The 18,862-nt window shown below is 43.8% G+C and overlaps 2 protein-coding genes across 3 annotated transcripts; one reads left to right on the top strand and one right to left on the bottom strand.

Moving 5' to 3' along the window:
* The first annotated feature begins 124 nt into the window (after positions 1-124).
* Positions 125-8,361, top strand: LOC115621901. The gene is made up of 29 exons (XM_030515730.1): positions 125-255; positions 316-699; positions 753-1,145; positions 1,204-1,367; positions 1,432-1,662; positions 1,724-1,927; positions 1,989-2,073; positions 2,132-2,408; positions 2,462-2,663; positions 2,721-2,946; positions 3,002-3,114; positions 3,172-3,321; positions 3,388-3,554; positions 3,682-3,725; positions 3,770-3,982; positions 4,574-4,734; positions 4,813-5,029; positions 5,102-5,292; positions 5,352-5,550; positions 5,604-5,767; positions 5,834-6,064; positions 6,385-6,588; positions 6,640-6,724; positions 6,789-7,065; positions 7,121-7,322; positions 7,381-7,606; positions 7,663-7,775; positions 7,851-8,000; positions 8,063-8,361. Exons 1-29 carry the CDS (start codon positions 153-155, stop codon positions 8,201-8,203), a joined length of 5,517 nt encoding a protein of 1,838 aa, XP_030371590.1. The 5' UTR covers positions 125-152; the 3' UTR covers positions 8,204-8,361.
* LOC115621709 (leucine-rich repeat serine/threonine-protein kinase 1) lies at positions 8,216-18,828 on the bottom strand. 2 transcript variants are annotated; one of them, XM_030515418.1, is made up of 17 exons: positions 18,771-18,828; positions 17,405-17,564; positions 17,169-17,344; positions 16,443-17,109; positions 16,118-16,378; positions 15,859-16,017; positions 13,941-15,803; positions 13,330-13,815; positions 12,889-13,267; positions 12,133-12,828; positions 11,665-12,078; positions 11,339-11,602; positions 10,150-10,413; positions 9,869-10,094; positions 9,195-9,798; positions 8,698-9,130; positions 8,216-8,624 (listed from the first exon to the last, which is right to left on the bottom strand). In XM_030515418.1, exons 1-17 carry the CDS (start codon positions 18,787-18,789, stop codon positions 8,388-8,390), a joined length of 7,308 nt encoding a protein of 2,435 aa, XP_030371278.1. In that variant the 5' UTR covers positions 18,790-18,828; the 3' UTR covers positions 8,216-8,387. The 2 variants fall into 2 exon arrangements, with proteins under 2 accessions (XP_030371278.1, XP_030371277.1); XM_030515417.1 differs by lacking the exon at positions 18,771-18,828 and adding an exon at positions 17,656-17,949.
* Positions 18,829-18,862: the final 34 nt, after the last annotated feature.

The following is an 18,862-nucleotide window of genomic DNA, read 5'->3' as shown; positions in this document are numbered from 1 at the left end:
AACGTGTCCTAAGATTCTTGCCGCGTGTTTTGGAAGTACAATTATATTTATATATGTATATGCTATATTCTATTAAAAATAGAAGCTGAAAAACCGCACTGTAATAATCACAACTTACTGTAAAATTAAACGATTAAACACGATTACTGGAGATGCAACTTCAATTAATCTGCGCAATATTGTTGCTAGTCAGCAAAGTTTATGGATATAACAGCGGTCCATACGGTGCCTTGAGGGGCCAAAACATACCCATTGGTAAACATCTGTAAATGTATTACTGCATATTTGCTTTCACTCAAGAAGTGGTTCCAATAGGCCTTATCACTGACGATGAGACGGACAGAGTACGCCACACTTTCGAATATGCCATATCAGTCGTAAACAACGAGCTGAGTATGCCGATTGTGGGTGAATGGGAGCGGGTGGCCCATGGAAATTCCATCGAAGCATTTGGAAAACTTTGCCGCATGATGCAGAAGGGAGTAGGGGCCATATTTGGACCAGCAGCGAAATATACGGCCGCCCATCTCCTCAATGCCTGCGACTCCAAGGACATACCCTTCATATATCCGCATCTATCGTGGAGTACACGACCCGAAGGCTTCAACTTGCATCCCCATCCCGAGGATATTGCACATGCGCTCTTCGACATCATCAATCAGTTCAGTTGGTCTCGCTTTATTTTTTGCTACGAGTCCTGTAAGTTTTCTACAACTATTACGAGGTCCTTCTAACCCTACTTGATTTGACAGCCGACTACCTGACCATTCTGGATAATCTAATGTCACGGTATGGCATCAAAAGTCCTGTCATCAAAGTCATGCGATACGACCTTCATCTGAATGGAAACTACAAGGCTGTTCTAAGACGTATTCGCAAATCGGAGGACAACCGTATTGTGGTTGTGGGCTCCACCGCCAGTGTAGCCGAGCTGATGCGACAAGCGCAGCAGGTGGGTATCATAAATGAGGACTACAACTATATTATCGGCAATTTAGATATGCACACATTCGATCTGGAGGAGTACAAATACAGTGAGGTTAACATAACCGGCATACGGATGTTCTCGCCGGATCAGCCTTTAGTGCGGGATTTAATGGAGCTGCTGCGCCAAGAGCTGGGTGATGAAGAGCCAACAAATCCTGGTAGGATGGACTAGATTATAAATATATAAGTCTCATTACAATTGTAGCACACCTTCAGGCTCTACAACTATTACAATGGCCATGGCGCTGACCTTTGATGCCGTGCGGGCTTTTGCCGAGACCACAAAACATCTGTCCTATCATCCGGAAGTGCTAAATTGCTCCGAACGGCACGATAATGTTCAACCCGATGGCACAACTTTCAATAACTACATGCGGTCTGTAAGTGGAAACGTATTCTGCCCGTACCTTCAGCTCTATTATATATCATATATGTATTTTGCAGCTTATTGTCAAGGAAAACACTATGACGGGCCCAATTGCCTTTGAGGGCCATATACGCAAAGGCTTTACATTTGATGTCATTGAGTTGCAACCCACGGGTATTGTGAAAATAGGCACGTGGGAAGACGGCCAGGATTTTGAGTTTCAGCGACCGCCACAAGCTACAAAACTGATAGATGTGGATGAAAACTCCTTAGTCAATAAGACCTTCAAGGTGCTCATTTCTGTGCCGGTAAGAGAGGATAACAACGAAACCCTGGTCGTAATAAATGATCATCTAACTCGCTACGCAGAACAAACCCTATGCAAGTTTGGTGGAGAGCATTGAAACGCTTCATGGCAACAACCAATATGAGGGTTATGGCATCGATCTCATCAAAGAGCTAGCTGAGAAACTGGGTTTTAATTTTACATTTCACAATGGCGGAAATGATTATGGTTCCTTCAATAAAACCACAAATATGACAACCGGCATGTTAAAGGAAATTGTCGAAGGCGTAAGTTTCGAAAGAAAATATACAAATAAATCATTTCTTAAAAAAAAAACAATTTCAACAGCGCGCTGATCTTGCCATCACGGACTTGACCATTACCTCCGAACGCGAGGAAGCCATTGATTTCTCTATACCTTTTATGAATCTTGGTAAATATTATAATTGGCAAACTGTTGCCAAACTGGACTGCATTTAAATGTTTTTCAGGTATAGCCATTCTTTATATCAAGCCTCAAAAAGCTCCACCTGCACTCTTCTCCTTCATGGACCCTTTTTCCAAGGATGTGTGGCTATATTTGGGCATAGCCTATATAGGTGTTTCTTTGTGCTTCTTTATCTTGGGACGTCTGTCGCCTACCGAATGGGATAATCCTCTACCTTGCATTGAGGAGCCAGAGGAACTGGAAAATCAGTTCACGTTAAACAATTCGCTGTGGTTCACAACTGGTGCCTTGTTGCAGCAAGGCTCTGAAATAGCGCCCAAGTAGGTCGCCTTAATTGCAGTTATAAAACTTTAATCTCACTATATTCTTTCAGAGCTCTATCCACACGAGTGGTGGCAACAATATTTTGGTTCTTTACGCTCATTATTGTCTCCTCATATACAGCCAATTTGGCCGCCTTTTTGACTATTGAGAACCCCACAGGCCTTATAGACGATGTCGATGATTTGGCCGACAACAAAGGCGGTGTACAATATGGTGCTAAGCGTACGGGTTCAACGAGAAACTTTTTTTTGGTAAGCAGTCAATACATTTCCGTTACGCAACAGCCCAACAAACATCCAAATTATTAGACTTCAGAGGATGAAACATATATGAAAATGAACGAGTATATGACCAATCATCCGGAAATGTTAACCGAAACTAATCAAGAGGGAGTGGATAAAGTAAAATCGGGTACACAGTATGCCTTCTTAATGGAATCAACCTCCATCGAGTTCAATACAGTAAGGGAATGCAACCTGAAGAAAATCGGAGACGCGTTGGATGAGAAGGGTTACGGAATAGCCATGGTTAAGAGTAAGTCTTTAGAAATTCGTGTATGGAATCAACATTAAACTTCAAAATAAATTAGATTGGCCATATCGCGATAAATTCAACAATGCTCTTCTGGAGCTGCAGGAGCAGGGTGTCCTTGCTAGGCTTAAGAACAAATGGTGGAATGAAGTCGGTGCTGGAGTTTGTGGAGTAAGTCCATTCGCTAACCAGCCAGAATGGCGGTATATTTTAATTTCGCTTTTTCAGGCCAAAAGCGAAGACGATGGTCCCGACAAATTAGGTGTCGATAACCTTGGTGGCGTTTATTTTGTGCTGGGCGTAGGAACATGCCTATCCGTGGTCTTTACGATCATGTACTGGTGTATCTTTGTTATAAAGAAAGCGCATTTCTATCAGGTGAGAAGCTCCGGGACATAATATACATAGTATGTACGTCCCCTAATAATTTCCCTTGTCGTGCAGGTACCCTTTACAGCCGCTCTGGGTGAGGAATTTAAGATAGTAATTAACTTTTCGAAAAATGAGCTAGCCCTCAAAAGCGCTCAGTCAGTGTACTCAAGAAGTCGCAACTCTTCGCAGTCCATCGATTCACTCGAAACCGATTCAGATGAGGACCAACAAGACGATGAGCAATAATCTTTATGTTTGACAAGATCACCCAATGTGCTCTCACAAAGCTTTTCTAAACTTTCACTCAATTTAATTTTTAGAAGCCATTGAGTCATTGAGGTGGATGTCAGGAATATTTTGGAACAGTCGGTGCTTTTTTCTCAACGCGTGTGGTATATCGGAAGACATCGGTAGTTCCGACGTCGATTTTATTTTCTATGAAATGTATATGTAGAACTCATCATATTAAAATTTTTATGCAACAATAAAATGCAAGGCGTATATCATTCAATTGGTTTTTCAATACTTCTAATATACATTGTCCCAATTATTGAAGCACAATATGATACTTACTCGTTTGGCCGTGAGGAAAGACTTCAAAATCAGGCAGAGTATGATGGTTACAACCCTGAGGAAATGCTAAAAAATATGGGCCCTGTACCAATCGGTAAGTTTTTTCGAAATGAATTCATTGAGTTCAGAAAAACTGAAAAGTGTGTCGCGTGTCTCGAGCTTTCCATCGCCATATATCTACTTATTACTCAAACACAATGTTTTCACGACCGATTTATTTTTAATATTTCGTATAGAGAACATGCTGTTCGTTCCATCAACGCCAAAAGCTCATAAAACGGTGTCTGTAGTGTTTGTTTATTTTGTGTTTTCGGCTAATGGTGCTATCATATAAACCGAAAGATAGAGAGGCAGACTATGTTTTCGCTAAGGTCAACTTTTGTTTACAAACAAACCGGAAAATTAAACAGAATTAAGGCAGAACAGAACATACTGTCGAAGCAGAAACACAACGTGTACTGAAACATTGAACGAGTTAATGTTATGATATTGATGTATTAATAAATATAATACTTATTTATTTATATTTATTTTATTACTATCGTTTTTATTTTTTCCTCATACTAGAATACTAGAATAGCCCAGTATCCAGTAAATTGTCTGTTATGGGATACCTGTTGCTTTCTAAACCAGACATCACATCCAGTTCTTTTATATTTATATACCATGTATTGTTCTACACCAGGTCTACTCACCGATCAGGATACAGAGAAAATGAATATTGTCTTCGATCATGCTATTGAGGTGGCTAATATTGAGCTTGGTACAACCTTGACATCCCTGAAGGCAGAAGTAAATTACGGCGATGCCTATCAAAGCTACAATAGACTCTGTATGATGCTGGAGGTATGTACATATGAGTATGCCTCCAACATTTTTTCAATTTTCGATCACTAACAACACCTACACGTTATTGACCAAAAGACTGGTGTAGCTGGAATTTTTGGGCCCTCATCGCAACACACAGCCGTCCATTTAATGTCCATATGCGATGCCATGGATATACCACACATATTTTCTAGTACGAGCGAATATTCGGAAGGCTTCAATTTGCATCCACATCCAGCGGACATATCGAAGGCATTATATAGCCTCATAATGTCATTTGAATGGTCGCGGTTCATATTTCTCTACGAATCGGGTGAGAAGACATAAGTATGAAATGGTAATGCTTAATTCTTAATTCGCGACCTCTATATCAACATACCTATAGCGGAATATTTGACCATACTTAATGAGCTCACAACACTATTTGGAATAAATGGACCGATTGTTACCGTCCTGCGCTACGATATGCAATTGAATGGAAACTATAAGCCGGTTTTACGACGCGTTCGCAAGTCCGTGGACAATCGCATAGTGGTCGTGGGATCTACAGAGACCATGCCCGAGTTCCTTAATCAGGTGCAGATATTTATATCGAAAAGACAGCATTCAGCAATTGAAGCTCCCATTGTTTGCAGGCACAACAAGTGGGAATTATCAATGAAGATTACAAATTTATAATTGGAAATTTGGATTTCCATTCCTTTGACTTGGAGGAGTACAAGTACAGTGAAGCCAACATTACAGGCTTGCGAATGTTCTCGCCCGAGAAAATGGCTATAAAGGAGTTGCTTCAAAAAATCGGTTACAACATGGAGCAGGACGAGTTGAGAAATGGTGAGGACATACCTATATTTTCTACGTGCTGACCGTCATACTAACCCGAACAGGCTCCTGTCCGATTACTGTGGAAATGGCACTCACCTACGATGCCGTCCAATTGTTTGCTGAAACTCTGAAGGAACTACCTTTTAGTGTAGCTCCTCAAAATTGTTCGCAGCGCACGGAAAATGTACGAGATGATGGTTCTTCATTCAAAAATTATATGCGCACGGTAATGACAGCACTGATGATTTCATTAATTTTTGTTAGGTTATTTTATTTTATTTATCGTTTTCAGCTGCGTCTTAAAGATCGTTTGCTCACTGGACCCATATACTTTGAGGGCAACGTTCGCAAGGGCTACCATTTTGATGTAATAGAGCTGCAGCCCTCGGGCATTGTAAAAGTCGGCACCTGGGATGAGGAACGAGACTACATACCGCAACGTTTACCGCCCACAACTACGCTGTTCGATAACATAGATAATTCGTTGTCCAACAAGACTTTTATAGTTCTGCTCTCAGTACCGGTAAGTCTAAACAAACAGCCAAGGGGTCCAATGGCTTTTTATACTCTGTACATGAAATTTACAAGAGTATACATATTAGGTTTAGGGGAGGTAAAAATGCTGTTGTTGTTGTTGCTGCTGCTTTGCACAGGCACACGAGACATACACAGACACACTCAAACACTACACAAACACGCATAGACAAGCATAATTATTCTAGACATACATATGTACAGAGTATTTCATAATCGGGATACCCGACTTTAGCTTCTCCACTTGATTATTATTTATTTAAGCAAGAGTATAAATTAATCTCGTTATAAAAACACAACCTTTCGCAGAACAAACCTTATGCCAGTTTGGTTGAGAGCTTCAAAAAACTGGAGGGAAACAGTCAGTACGAAGGCTATGGGGTTGATCTCATAAAAGAGCTGGCTGACAAGCTAGGCTTTAACTTTACGTTCAACAATGGTGGCAACGACTATGGTTCTTATAACAAGTACACCAATGAGTCCACTGGCATGCTTAGAGAGATTATGCATGGTGTAAGTATATATCTTTTACAATACTGCATCCCAAATATATTATTTTTTCAGCGCGCTGATTTGGCAATAACGGATCTTACAATTACCTCGGAGCGTGAGGAGGCCATCGATTTTACAATACCATTTATGAATTTAGGTAAACTGAACAACTTGTTAAAAAGCCTATTTCCTCACTCTACATACTAGTTCATTCCTTATAGGCATTGCCATACTCTATTTGAAACCCCAAAAGGCACCACCAGCACTGTTTACCTTTATGGATCCATTCTCTGAGGACGTTTGGTGGTTTCTAGGCCTCTCATTTCTGGGCGTCTCATTGAGTTTCTTTATACTGGGTCGCCTATCGCCAGCCGAATGGGACAATCCCTATCCTTGTGTGGAGGAGCCCACAGAACTGGAAAATCAATTTACCATAGGCAACTCCATTTGGTTCACTACCGGAGCACTCCTGCAGCAGGGCTCAGAAATTGGACCCAAGTATATGTCTGAGGTGAACCTTAAGAAGGGACTAATTTGGCAAAATATTTTGCAGAGCGCTTTCTACGCGGGTCGTGGGCACATTTTGGTGGTTCTTCACCCTTATTGTGGTATCCTCCTATACGGCCAACTTGGCCGCCTTTTTGACCATCGAACAGCCACAGAGCTTGATCGATAGTGTTGACGATTTAGCTGATAACAAAGGTGGTGTAGTATATGGTGCTAAACGCACGGGCTCTACCAGAAACTTTTTTATGGTAAGTTGACCGTTGATAACCTGCTGTACTATAAAATATGTTTTATCCCAACTTATAGACATCTGAGGATGAACGTTACAAAAAAATGAACCAATTTATGATGGAAAATCCCGAGTACTTAACTGAGACTAATCAGGAGGGCGTCGATCGTGTCAAAACAAGCACCAAATATGCATTTCTCATGGAGTCCACGTCTATTGAGTACAACACAAAGCGCGAGTGTAACCTAAAGAAAATTGGCGAGGCCTTGGATGAAAAAGGATATGGCATAGCCATGCGGAAAAGTGGGTTATTGCTCCGAAACTTTACATAAAACTTATTCGATGGCAGCTCATTTCAGATTGGCCACATCGCGATAAATTCAACAATGCGCTGCTCGAGCTTCAGGAACAAGGCGTTCTCGAGAAAATGAAGAACAAATGGTGGAATGAAGTGGGCACTGGCATTTGTGCAGTAAGTTGTATATCCGATGCTAGATATACGAGTTTTGGGCAAATTTTTGAAGCCTAAGCATGTTGTCCTTCTCAGACCAAAGAGGATGCTCCCGATGCTACACCCTTAGCTATGGACAATTTAGAAGGGGTGTTTTTCGTACTGCTCGTCGGCAGTTGTTGCGCAATATTCTATGGGATTGTAAGTTGGGTGCTCTTTGTAATAAAAAAGGCACGACACTATCAGGTGAGTTGGTCGCCTTTACCTCTTGACTAAGAAAGCCTATAAAACGTTGATGAACATTACAGGTGCCACTGCGTGAGGCATTAAAAGAAGAGTTCAGATTTGTGATTGACTTTAACAATTATGTGCGCGTACTGAAGAGTTCCGCTTCAGTTTACTCCCGCAGTCGTCAGTCTTCCATGTCAGTGGCCTCCATGGCTGAGTGACAAGCTACTACCTTGGCTTTAAACAGTTGGACAATTTGATTCTTTATTGAAAATGGAATGATGAACTATTAAGAACTATTTCAGTTGGTAAATGTTTACATAACAATATGTGTCAAAGCTTTTGAATAAGAAATAGATAGTTTAGCAAAATACAACAATCAATGCATTAAGTTGAGATCATGATTTAGGTCCAGTGCTTGGCACGCCAAAGTAGGCAATGTATGTGGTTGTCCAAATCAACTATTGGCAAGTTCTTAGCGCCAGCATGTGTGGGGGTACCCACAAGACGCGACTGTGTCATGGTCGATGACGTCGTGGATTCCGGTACGTCCACATACCGGGATATTAGCGAACGGTAGCGTCGTCCAATTGTAGCAATTAGAGGCACATTCGGGTGTGGCACTGCTATAATTGTCTTTATCTGTAGAGGGCAAACAATTTTGAGAATACTTTAAGATCAAATAGCTTCACTTCAATTTTTTGGTTAAACACACCTCGTTCTCATAGGGTCTAAATACACTTATTGGTCGGAGTGTTTGGAGCTCAGCAACGATAAGACAACCCCAGGTTGTACCTATGTATAGCTCTGTACTGTGCGTCGCAAGTGCAGATATTTGACATTTAATTAAGCTTAGATGTTCGTCAATTGCAATGCTTTTGAGAGACTCCGAGCAGGGCAATAGTTTAGAACAATCCAGCTTGTTAACAATTTCTTTGCCAGAGGCATGCCACTGATAAACGATGAACCCGGGATAAAGGCAAGTAAACAAGTATGTATCATTGGCACACATGCGAGCTACTTTAATATCCTCAATAAGATTCGGCTCATCGATATGACAAAGCGCCTGATGGCCAGAGACGCCAGAGGCGTTCAAAGGAAATACATTGATCTTTCCGGCCAACTCGCCACACCACAATTCGTAGTTGCTATTTTGGAATATTAATTCAGCAGTCAATGGGTTATTAATATACTTCAGTATTATCATCTTACCCATCAACATAAACTGTACAAGCTGCATGAAGCACAAAACCAGAACAGATTTCGGTGAGCACAAACGAGCCCTCGGCAAACGCGCAATTAGTGGGCACTTTGGTGGCATCCACCAAAAAAACACGACCATTATGCAGACCCACCGCCACACGTTCAATACGCTGCATATAAACTAGACTTATGACAGGTGACTTAATGGCTGGATCAAGCATGTAGGAGAAGATATGCATGTAGGTGGAAGTGCTGTAGGCATGCAGATTGCCAGATACGTCACCCATCCATATTGCATCGCCAATGATGCAACAACACAGCATATTGACTTTGGGTGGACGAGTCGCAGAACGAGCGCGTGTTGCAGCACCGCCAGCTTCGGGTGTCTTGGGCGCCACTTGTGGTTGTGGCGCACATAAAATACTGCTGCACTGCAACAAACTGCCCCCGGCTGTGGTGTCCAGTATATCGATACGCGAATTAAAGGCAGGTAGCCACAACTCGAAGCCCGCGCTCTCATCCTCTGCGCTGTGCAGGGCATTGAAAACGCCGCAGACAATCTTCTCACTATGCGGAAGTGCCACCACGTCCAGAAGATGTATGCATTCGGGGGCTGTAAGAATGAAATGTCGATTAGTTGATATTGAGACGATCAATTCAAAAATGTTGGAATTATTTCTCACCCGTAAGAATAGAAACTATTTGACTAGCAGTAGGACGCTTCTTAGGGAGCTCATCCCAGCATAGCACCATGAGGTCGAGGCAATAAGTTGGGAACTGGGTTTCCCTTTGTGTCAGTGGCGGACGACTTCCATCCAGTATACACTCTTTTATCGATTCGTGGCCTTCGAAGGGCTGACGCAGACTTATGTTTTCATAAATGAACATGCCAAAGGAGAAACAATCCACCTACAAACAAAGATCATTAGCAAACCAAGGACTAAAGAGTTACAAAGAAGCTTACCTTTTCCGTATACTCCTCTTCTCCATTGTAGCGTATAATTTCTGGCGCCATAAAGCCCTCAGTGCCACCAAAACCTTTTGATCCACTAGGCGCGGTCTGTCGACTGATGCCATAGTCGGCAATCTTAATGTGCACCGAATTTCGCGGACTGTCCTCGCTGTGCGGTTGCGGAAAGTCCCAGACTAACACGTTCTCCGATTTTAAGTCCCGATAGATAATGCGCCTCCGATGTAGATATTCAATTGCACGCGCAGCCTGCAAAACCTGGAACGTATAAAAATAGTTAGTTGTAAACAAAACAAGTAAAAAAGCTAAAGTCGGGTGTCCCGACTTTGAAATACTCTGTACATATGTTTACAATAATTATAGAAAATAAAAAAAATTAAGATTTAAAAAAAAATTTTGATTGATTTTACCTTTCTCGGTATTCGAACTCACGTAAAGGGTGTATAATTGCACATTTACATAGCAATTGCGTCTGTGTGAGTGTATGTATGCCTATGCGCATCTATTCGTGTCTGTGTAAACATGTGTGCAGTCAACCAAAGCACCAGCATCAACAACAGCCGCGGGCAGCGCTTGAGCAGCGCTGCAGCAGCAAATATATTTATGGCTATAACTTCTTGTTAAATAGGTCTATCATAGTGAAACTTGGCACACGGACACATAATAATCAACTGGGGGTATTTTAGTTCGAAATTCCAAGAATTACGGGAGTTAGAGAACATCGAGATTTGCGGAGGAGAGGGGGGAGGGAGGGAAATTCCAAAATATACATTTTCTGCGTATTCTCATAAGGCATCTGGGACTAAAATTTGGTGTTCCTAGGTCTTATAGTCTCCGAGATATAGGTGATTATACGAATGGAAAATCGGGCAACCTCCCCCATAGGGGGGAAGTTGGGGGAAATCAAAAAAATAAAACAAACTCGTATAGAATACACACATAAGGCATCTTTGTGCAAAATTTGGTGTCTCTATCTCTTATAGTCTCTGAGATCCAGGTGTTCATACGGACGGACAGACAGGGCTAGATCGACTCGTCTTGTCACGCTGATCAAGAATATATATACTTTGTGGGGCCTGCCACGCCTCCTTCTGCCTGTTACATTTTTCAGCTCCCGCAAACCTAATATACTTCTGTACATTTCATGTACAGAGTATAAAAATTAAGTTTTAGCACTACACACCAGTATTTGAAAAGTATGAGGTCCAATGTGTGCACCACTTCGTCGATATTGACGCAGCAGTGTATCTAAGCCACCCAGCGGCGCTAGCTCCAGCACTAACGCCAATGGCTTAATGCAAATGCCCACCAGAGGCACAATATTAGGATGTTTAAGAGTTAGCAATACGGCCAATTCCTGACGCGCCGTGCAATAAGCCTTGCACGAGTGCTGCAGCGGATCTCGATCCCATTTTCCAAGTGCAACTTTGTAGGCCATCAAAGCGCTCTGCAAGACAATTATGGAAGTTGACAAACAGTCAACAAGCTTGTTGTTCTCATTTAACTGACCTCTTTGGCACGGGCACCTGGCGGAACAGGTTGTAACATCTTCATAGCTACCGCCTTAAAGACGCGCGCACCGCGCATCTTACAACTAGCTTTGAAAACAAAACCGAATGCCCCTCGGCCCAGCAAAGAGCCCTTAATTATGCTCTCCGAATTGATGGTGTATTTTTCGGGTATGTCGGCAAAGATGACATCCGGTGCGAGCTGTTGCATGGACTGTTCCAAATGCACAGGACAAGATATTTTGCTTTGATTGTACACTGATAGAATGCACTCCTCTATCATCCAGCCATAGCATACGTTCGAGTTGTCCGGAATGTTATAAACGGGATGCCCATCGACGCTGGTGTTACGCGACGAGCCCGCCGAGTCAGGTCCAACGCCCGAGTCTGCATCAGAGAAGCCGCCAAGCGAATCCTACAAAATTTTATTGAAATTACTGTCTACTGACAGAAGGTAACAATAACTGACCTCTGACCGCCGTTCCCGCCTCGCTGTTGCGTTGAGATAGGCAGAGAAAACGTTCATCGCACCATCCTCACCAAAATCTCCGTGCAAAAAGAACCCACTAGCTCCAGCGCCTTGACAGCGTTTGACACTGCGACCGGACTTGCTGTACCCAACAGCTCCTATGTCGCGATCCAAGGCACCGCCATCTCCCCCATCCTTGCTGATGTTTTGAGCATTCTGTAGCAGCTTTTTAAGACAGCGTGGGCAAACGACCATGCGTGTGATCAGGAAGCGCCCCTCCGAGGTATGCACGAATCGCGTACCCAAAGAAGGATACCAGTCCTCCAACAAAAGATCAATGTGATCCACCGTCAGAGCCAATAATTTGGCCACGAGCGGCATATGTGGCTCTACTTCAGCAAGCAGTTGTCGTTCACATGCATCCAATTCCTGCGAGATGCTAACCTGTAGCAATGGAAAGTAAACCTCTAAAATGCTAGATGCATTCAAATTGACATCGCTCCAAATGCCGTCAAGCTTAAGCTTAAACCGATTTGTGGCCGTGCGAAATGGCTGAGTGCGCTCAGTGCTTTGGAAGGGCAGCTCCCAAATCTTGAATATAAGTATAGGCCCGTAGTAGAGGGCTAGGCCCGTTTGCCACAGATTCCATTGAGTGTCGTTCTCCAGAGAAGTGCGTAAATCAAAGTCCAGGTACTTCTGCAAGGAAAATTCGTTTTAAGTCACAGCTAACAACTCAATAAGTAGCCAATAACTTACATCTTGACTAGCCACATAGACACCGCGTATAGCCTCGATTATTTGCTCGTCAGCCAAAATTCGTGTGATTAGACGAGACCAGAAGCCGGAAGGAAAGTACGTCATTAATAATATGCGCCTTAAACCCATTTCCAAATTACCGAATGAAGATGACAGAGTTGCGGAGTGTTGATCATAGATCAAGTTGTTCAGATTTAGCTCCTGGGACACAGAACAACCCAGATTTGTGTTGCGTCCGCGTGCTCGCTGCGATAATTTAACAGTGGTGCCAGTATAGGAAGTGGCTGATTCCTGAAGCGGCAACAGCGATGGTATCAGCAGAGTCCGTGAGTCCCAAGTCAAAGCCACCTCGAATTTATTTAAGAGGCTGACAATGTAACTGAAGAAAAGCAAAAGGCTAAATTGACTAATCCAAGCAATCGAGTATACTAAGGCGCCCACCTGCGGTTGCTATTACCCTGCGCATTGACACTACGAAACAGTAATTGTAGATCGTCAAGCTTCATGACCCCTGTCGGCGCAAAGGGATTTATCTCACGAACGGTGACCACATGCGCCAACATGTCGCACAGCCACTGTGGGTCGAGAAAGTAATAATCCCGAAGAGTGGCATCGTCATAGTGAAGTATGACGCCATTGTCGTGGAGAAACATGGTGGCCTGTTGCAACTCCGCAGCGTCCCGGAAGCTCTTGTAGTTGTGCAGGCGCATCTCCTCCGTTACCAGTCGCTTGTATTGCTCGGCATCGAGTACGGGGTCCAAGCCAGCGTCACGCAAGTTGCAGGCAATCACATTGATGATGTCCTCAAGCGCAATGTAACTAGCGGGTATTTTCTGGAGCAACAGCGGTTCCTTGGAACCCGGCGAGCGCAGCATGAAGGCCGTGTCATAAATAATGTTGGCCAACAGGCGAATGTTGTGAAGCGTGCTGTTGATTGTAGGATAACATTATAGAACAATTTTAGGAAAAAGAAGTTATTAGTTATCAGTTATTTCGCGGATCGCACGACACTAAACAAAGCTTAAGGATATGTCATCAATAGAAATACATACCGACAACTAATCTCAATAGAGTCAATAACTCGCGGCAGTCCGATTTTCTCTGCATCCGGTATAGCAATGAACTTTTCGCGTATAATTTGCTGCAAAGCCTCGGCCTGTTGTGCCGAGAAAGATTCGCCGACGGCATCGAAATGCGTTCCAACAATGATGACGGGGGAATTTGGTGCACGCGCCTGAATGTTTCCCAACCATTGCAAGAGCTCAGCCAGTCCCTTGTTCCCATCGGTGATATTCCACAACACCAAATACAAACTACGCTTGGACAGAAAATACTGATGTGTCGCATAGTATTCCTTTTGGCCCCCAAAATCCCAGGTACGAAACATTACAGGGCCATGGGAGCCAGGCGCCTTCTTACGCTTCTCACATATCCAAGTGCCAATATCCACGCCCACTGTCGAAATGTTGCCCGAACTGGCCGCATTTCGTTGTGAACGTGATGTGCTACGCGTATGACCCATGCGCTTAGCCCAATGATTCTCACTGGCTCGTGACTTATGCGCACTTACACCCTGACGCAATAGATCGAGAAGAGTGCTCTTTCCTATGCCCTGTACTCCGACAACCATGAGCTTCATCCGCGCATATGGCTGGGCATCCTCATATATTGACTTTAGATAGCCAATAATGTCCATTGTCTTGTACTTTTTACTATCAATCATGGATTTCAATGGGTCTTGCAGCAAACAACCTCGAGTGTTGAGATTCCAGAGCCTCGTTAACAAGCCTAGATGTGGTGGCAAATCCGTCACTTGCACATTGCCACTGATGTTAAGCACACTCAGGCTGTTGAGCTCATGCAGCGATGTGGGTATTTCCTTGAGACAGTTATTGCTAATATCCAACATAGACAGATTGGGGAATATAAGCTTGGACTTGTTTACGCCCACAACATTCCAATCGGCATCGTCGGACTCATTGAACAGCGTCGTTACATCATCCGTCGAGAGTTGTATCCGTGTGAGTAGATTGTCCGCCAGTATAAGAGTCCGTAACGCCTCCAGGCGCAAGTGTCGGCGATGCCGACACACACTTTTTAGTACTGAAGCACGAAACGAGGGCGCCTTTGATTGACTTTGGTACTTTGCAAACGATGGAGTCTGCTCATCGACCTCCATCTGACGTTGTATATAACTGTAGCACAGCAGATGGGGATCAGATTCGCGTATTTGAGGCAAACTGGGCCAGCATGAAATCTCATTGTGACTCAAATCAAGCTGTTTGAGCGTAGCCGGGTAGCTAGTGACGTGACCCATGGAACGCAGACTGTTGTAGGACAAATTAAGACGGGTGAGGTTTAATGCGAGGCAAGGCAAGGCGGCTGGTATGCTGGTGAACAGATTATTAGCAATGTTCAAACTGCTCAGCTGCGAAGCTCCGTCTTCCGGCTTGACTTCGTGCCATTTCAACTCATTGTCTGTAACCTCCAGTGAGGCGGACCAAATATTGCGATGCGTCAGCTGCTGATAGCTGAGCGTGCGTAGCTTATTGCTCTGCGTTTCCCCTGCGTCCAAGTTAGCAAACGGCTCTAGATCCAATTTATCGAGGCTCAGTTGGGAGTTGGACGGAGTTTGCATGGGCGGCACAGGTAAATCACGCAGCAAATTAAATGCGACATTGAGCTCACGCAACTTGGGTGAGCGCCACATATCGAAGGGTAGCTCCTGCAGCTTATTATTGGATATGTCCAATATTGTTAGAGCCGGCAAGTGGAAGATGGCGGCTGGTATACCAGTTAGTTGATTATCCTGCACAAAAAGCTCATCAAGCACGGGACATTTGTAGGCAGGCTTGCTGCCTTGGCATGTCGGCTCCGGCAGATGCGTGATTTTGTTCTGAGCCAAGTTCAGATATCTGCAAATTATACCCGTGAATACTCATAAGATTACCCACTCAATGCCTTACTCACTTCAGACTGACAAGATTGAAGATTTCCACGGGCACGCTTGTGAGAACATTATGCGAAAAGTCAATGCGTGTGATGGCGGTAAGGGCTACATCTATTAATTTCGGGTGCCCCTGTAGCTTTGGATTCAAGTGAAGTACGCCATTGACCATCCAATTAACGCTACGGGTAACAAATTATGTTTGTTTAAAAAAAAATATATCATAATTATAACATATAAGTAACGCGAACAATAAACAATATTTAAATTGGTTTTTCTTACCTCACAAAGGGCAGCTGCGCATTCATGTTGCTGTGCCAGTCAATGATGGTCGGTACGTTGGGAAACATGGCGCTGTAGGATATGTTGGTAGCAGAGGGCATAAAAACGTTGACCTCCACGGGCGTGGGCAAACCCTTTTTGTTTATCTTATAATCCGAGTCAGGATGCACACGCCGGGCTAGGAGACGATTCAAAATAGCCTCATCCCCGCTAGCAATAGCCACACAAATGGCAGTGCCATTATCATCGCGAGCACCGAACCTACAAAAAGGATGGGTATTAATTGTATTGCATTGTTGAATAATGTGCGTTCAAGGCAACCCACTTTAGCAACAAATCCAGCATGGGTAGCGAACGTTGTTTGCATGCTTCGGCTATAGGCACGTTGCTGAGTCCATAAATTTCTTCGCTGCACTTGGGATCATTCTGGTCCTCCACAGGCTTGGCAACAATATTCGGATTGGCACCGTGCTGCAACAACGCCTGTGCGACATCCAGGAATCCACCACGAACGGCCGCCAGCAATGTCGTTTCTCGCGCCGCGCCACAGAGTAGATTTACGTTTATGGGACAGCGCTGACTCTCGTGCTCGTCCGCCTCCATTGACTTGACCAGCGCATCTCCTTCTCCGGATATATGTAGCTTGGACATAATGGCTTGTATGCCGAAGGAGATACGCTTACGCGTTGGCGTAATTGGCGTACTTGAAGCGGATGCCTGTTCGCCACTGCTCAGCGTCTTGCGACAGCGCACCTGCCACTTAAGCAGAACGCCCAACAGCGACTTGTTTCCCAATATGCTGGCAATATAGAGACTGGTCTGACCCGTTACGTCCTGTGCATTTGGATCGAAGGGTAGTCGCCATTCCCAGATGCCCTCCTCGTCGCGATATGTCTGATAGAGGTAGTCGGGATATTGAAAGTTGATAAGCAGCTCGAGTAGCTTAATATGCCCATTGATGCAGGCCGCATGTAAGGGTAGCCAACGCTCCACTATACAGAGTACATACAAATAAATAGACGTATTTTTAACCAGAATGGGTAGCCCTTACCTGTTGGTTGCTGTATGAGTTCCGGAAATCGCTCCAACATCAGTTTAGCAATGCCATAATGGCCATGATGCACAGCAGCATAAAGAGGCGAATATTTGGTGACAGCATGTGACCGCCCATCTGCACCCGCATCGAGCAGGCGATGGGTAATGTTCTCAAAGCCGGATTGACTGGCACTGTGCAAAAGAAATAAATATGTACTTTCAAATGAATATTCTGACCCCTTAGCTACTTACATGAATAGCAGCGTATTCGCCCCCGCTGGTGCCATATTCACTATAATCTGGCGCTCGCTGGCCATTGCCTCCAGCAGGACGCGCACGGTGCGTTCATCACCCGTCGAAACTGCCTGTCGCAGTTCCCGATGCTTAATTAGGCGCACCTGCTCGCGCGCATCTGCAATATTCGCATTTGAATGAATGCCATATGCTAATTTTAGATGCTCCACATTTAAATACATCCACACCACCCCCTCACCCTGCTTTACCTAGGCCTCGCGTCATTTCAATGACCTCATCGACAAAATAATCACAGGCCTCCAAGGCAGTCTCAGTGCCTGCTTTTGGCTGTTCCACAAAATTCCAAGACATTTCCGGCGATTGGTAGACCACGCTTACATAATTCAAAACGACGGCAATAACACTGTGCACATTTATGGCGGCAAACAGACTAAATACCAATGCAATTGCCGACTACCCAACTGCACGCGGCCGTGCTTAAAATTCAACTAAATTTGCTGAGGTTTAGCGGTTTTGCTTTCGGCTAGGAAAATCGATTATTGTAATTGGTTCGTTGCCACGTTGTCACTCGTCGTCATGTCCTGGCTTCGAGTTCATTCATCCAAGGCAACGCGTCGACTGCCGTACGCACTGCGCAAGACAAGCAAATCAACTCAACTGTTGCATGTGGTCATGGTTTGTATTCACATGTACATGTGTCTGCATATTTGTTTACATTGCAGTCAGCGATGCGGTGCAACAATTGCAGCGCACCAGTTGATGCGGCAGCCACAATGCTATGAGTATTGATACTCGCAGCCTAATAAACCTGCTCAAATTACACGATGACAAACAGACAGTTGTCGCTTTAACCAATAATAAATATGCGAATTCTTAAGAACAATAAGTGTTCTGAATTAGTTGAGTGTATTTTTTAATCATGAATTAAATTACGCGCCATACCGTTTCTTTATATTGCAAGACGACAAACACCCTGTGATTGTAGCTATCGATAATGGAACTTATCGATTGGCAAATCAGCAAACCAAAACAAACAAAAGAGGTAAACACAAAAACAAAACGAGAATACAAATTCTCATATAACGCAGGGTAATTTACACAAACTTTCATGTCGGACTACATAGTGCATTTTAACTATTTCATATACAGGACACTCGACTTCCATCAAGCTTAAGCAAATCTCCCCTCCATAGGGCATTTGTATCTAAACAAACGAAATATCATATTTTTAATTAATAACTTATAGTTAACCACGTTCTAAATATCGTTGGCGACTACACCGTCTACCCCTTACGCAGGTGCTGGCCAAAAAAATTTATTGATATTGTGCAAAGTGATCGGTCGCCTTGTCAGTCTCACTTACCCTCGTCCGAATCGCTCATTTTCTTAATATATACTGCATAAATTTTTTAACACTATTCACCACATGCTTTTAAACACATTTTTGATGGCGTT

This window comes from Scaptodrosophila lebanonensis, unplaced genomic scaffold (genome assembly GCF_003285725.1).
Source record: "Scaptodrosophila lebanonensis strain 11010-0011.00,11010-0021.00 unplaced genomic scaffold, SlebRS2 tig00000024-arrow-pilon, whole genome shotgun sequence".
NCBI classification, from domain to species: domain Eukaryota; kingdom Metazoa; phylum Arthropoda; class Insecta; order Diptera; family Drosophilidae; genus Scaptodrosophila; species Scaptodrosophila lebanonensis.
The sequence above is the reverse complement of the archived record's forward strand: the minus strand, read 5'-3'. Positions and strand labels throughout refer to the sequence as shown.

Excerpts from the sequence above, each read along its gene's own strand:
- LOC115621901 (XM_030515730.1), top strand. The coding sequence starts at position 153 with ATGCAACTTCAATTAATCTGCGCAATATTGTTGCTAGTCAGCAAAGTT. Across the intron at positions 3,322-3,387 it reads AGAAAGCGCATTTCTATCAG|GTACCCTTTACAGCCGCTCT; the intron begins GTGAGAAGCTCC and ends CTTGTCGTGCAG. Across the intron at positions 7,323-7,380 it reads CTACCAGAAACTTTTTTATG|ACATCTGAGGATGAACGTTA; the intron begins GTAAGTTGACCG and ends CCCAACTTATAG.
- LOC115621709 (XM_030515417.1), bottom strand. The coding sequence starts at position 17,758 with ATGTCTTGGAATTTTGTGGAACAGCCAAAAGCAGGCACTGAGACTGCC. Across the intron at positions 10,095-10,149 it reads AAGAGGAGTATACGGAAAAG|GTGGATTGTTTCTCCTTTGG; the intron begins GTAAGCTTCTTT and ends CTTTGTTTGTAG. Across the intron at positions 9,131-9,194 it reads TGTACAGTTTATGTTGATGG|CAACTACGAATTGTGGTGTG; the intron begins GTAAGATGATAA and ends ATTCCAAAATAG.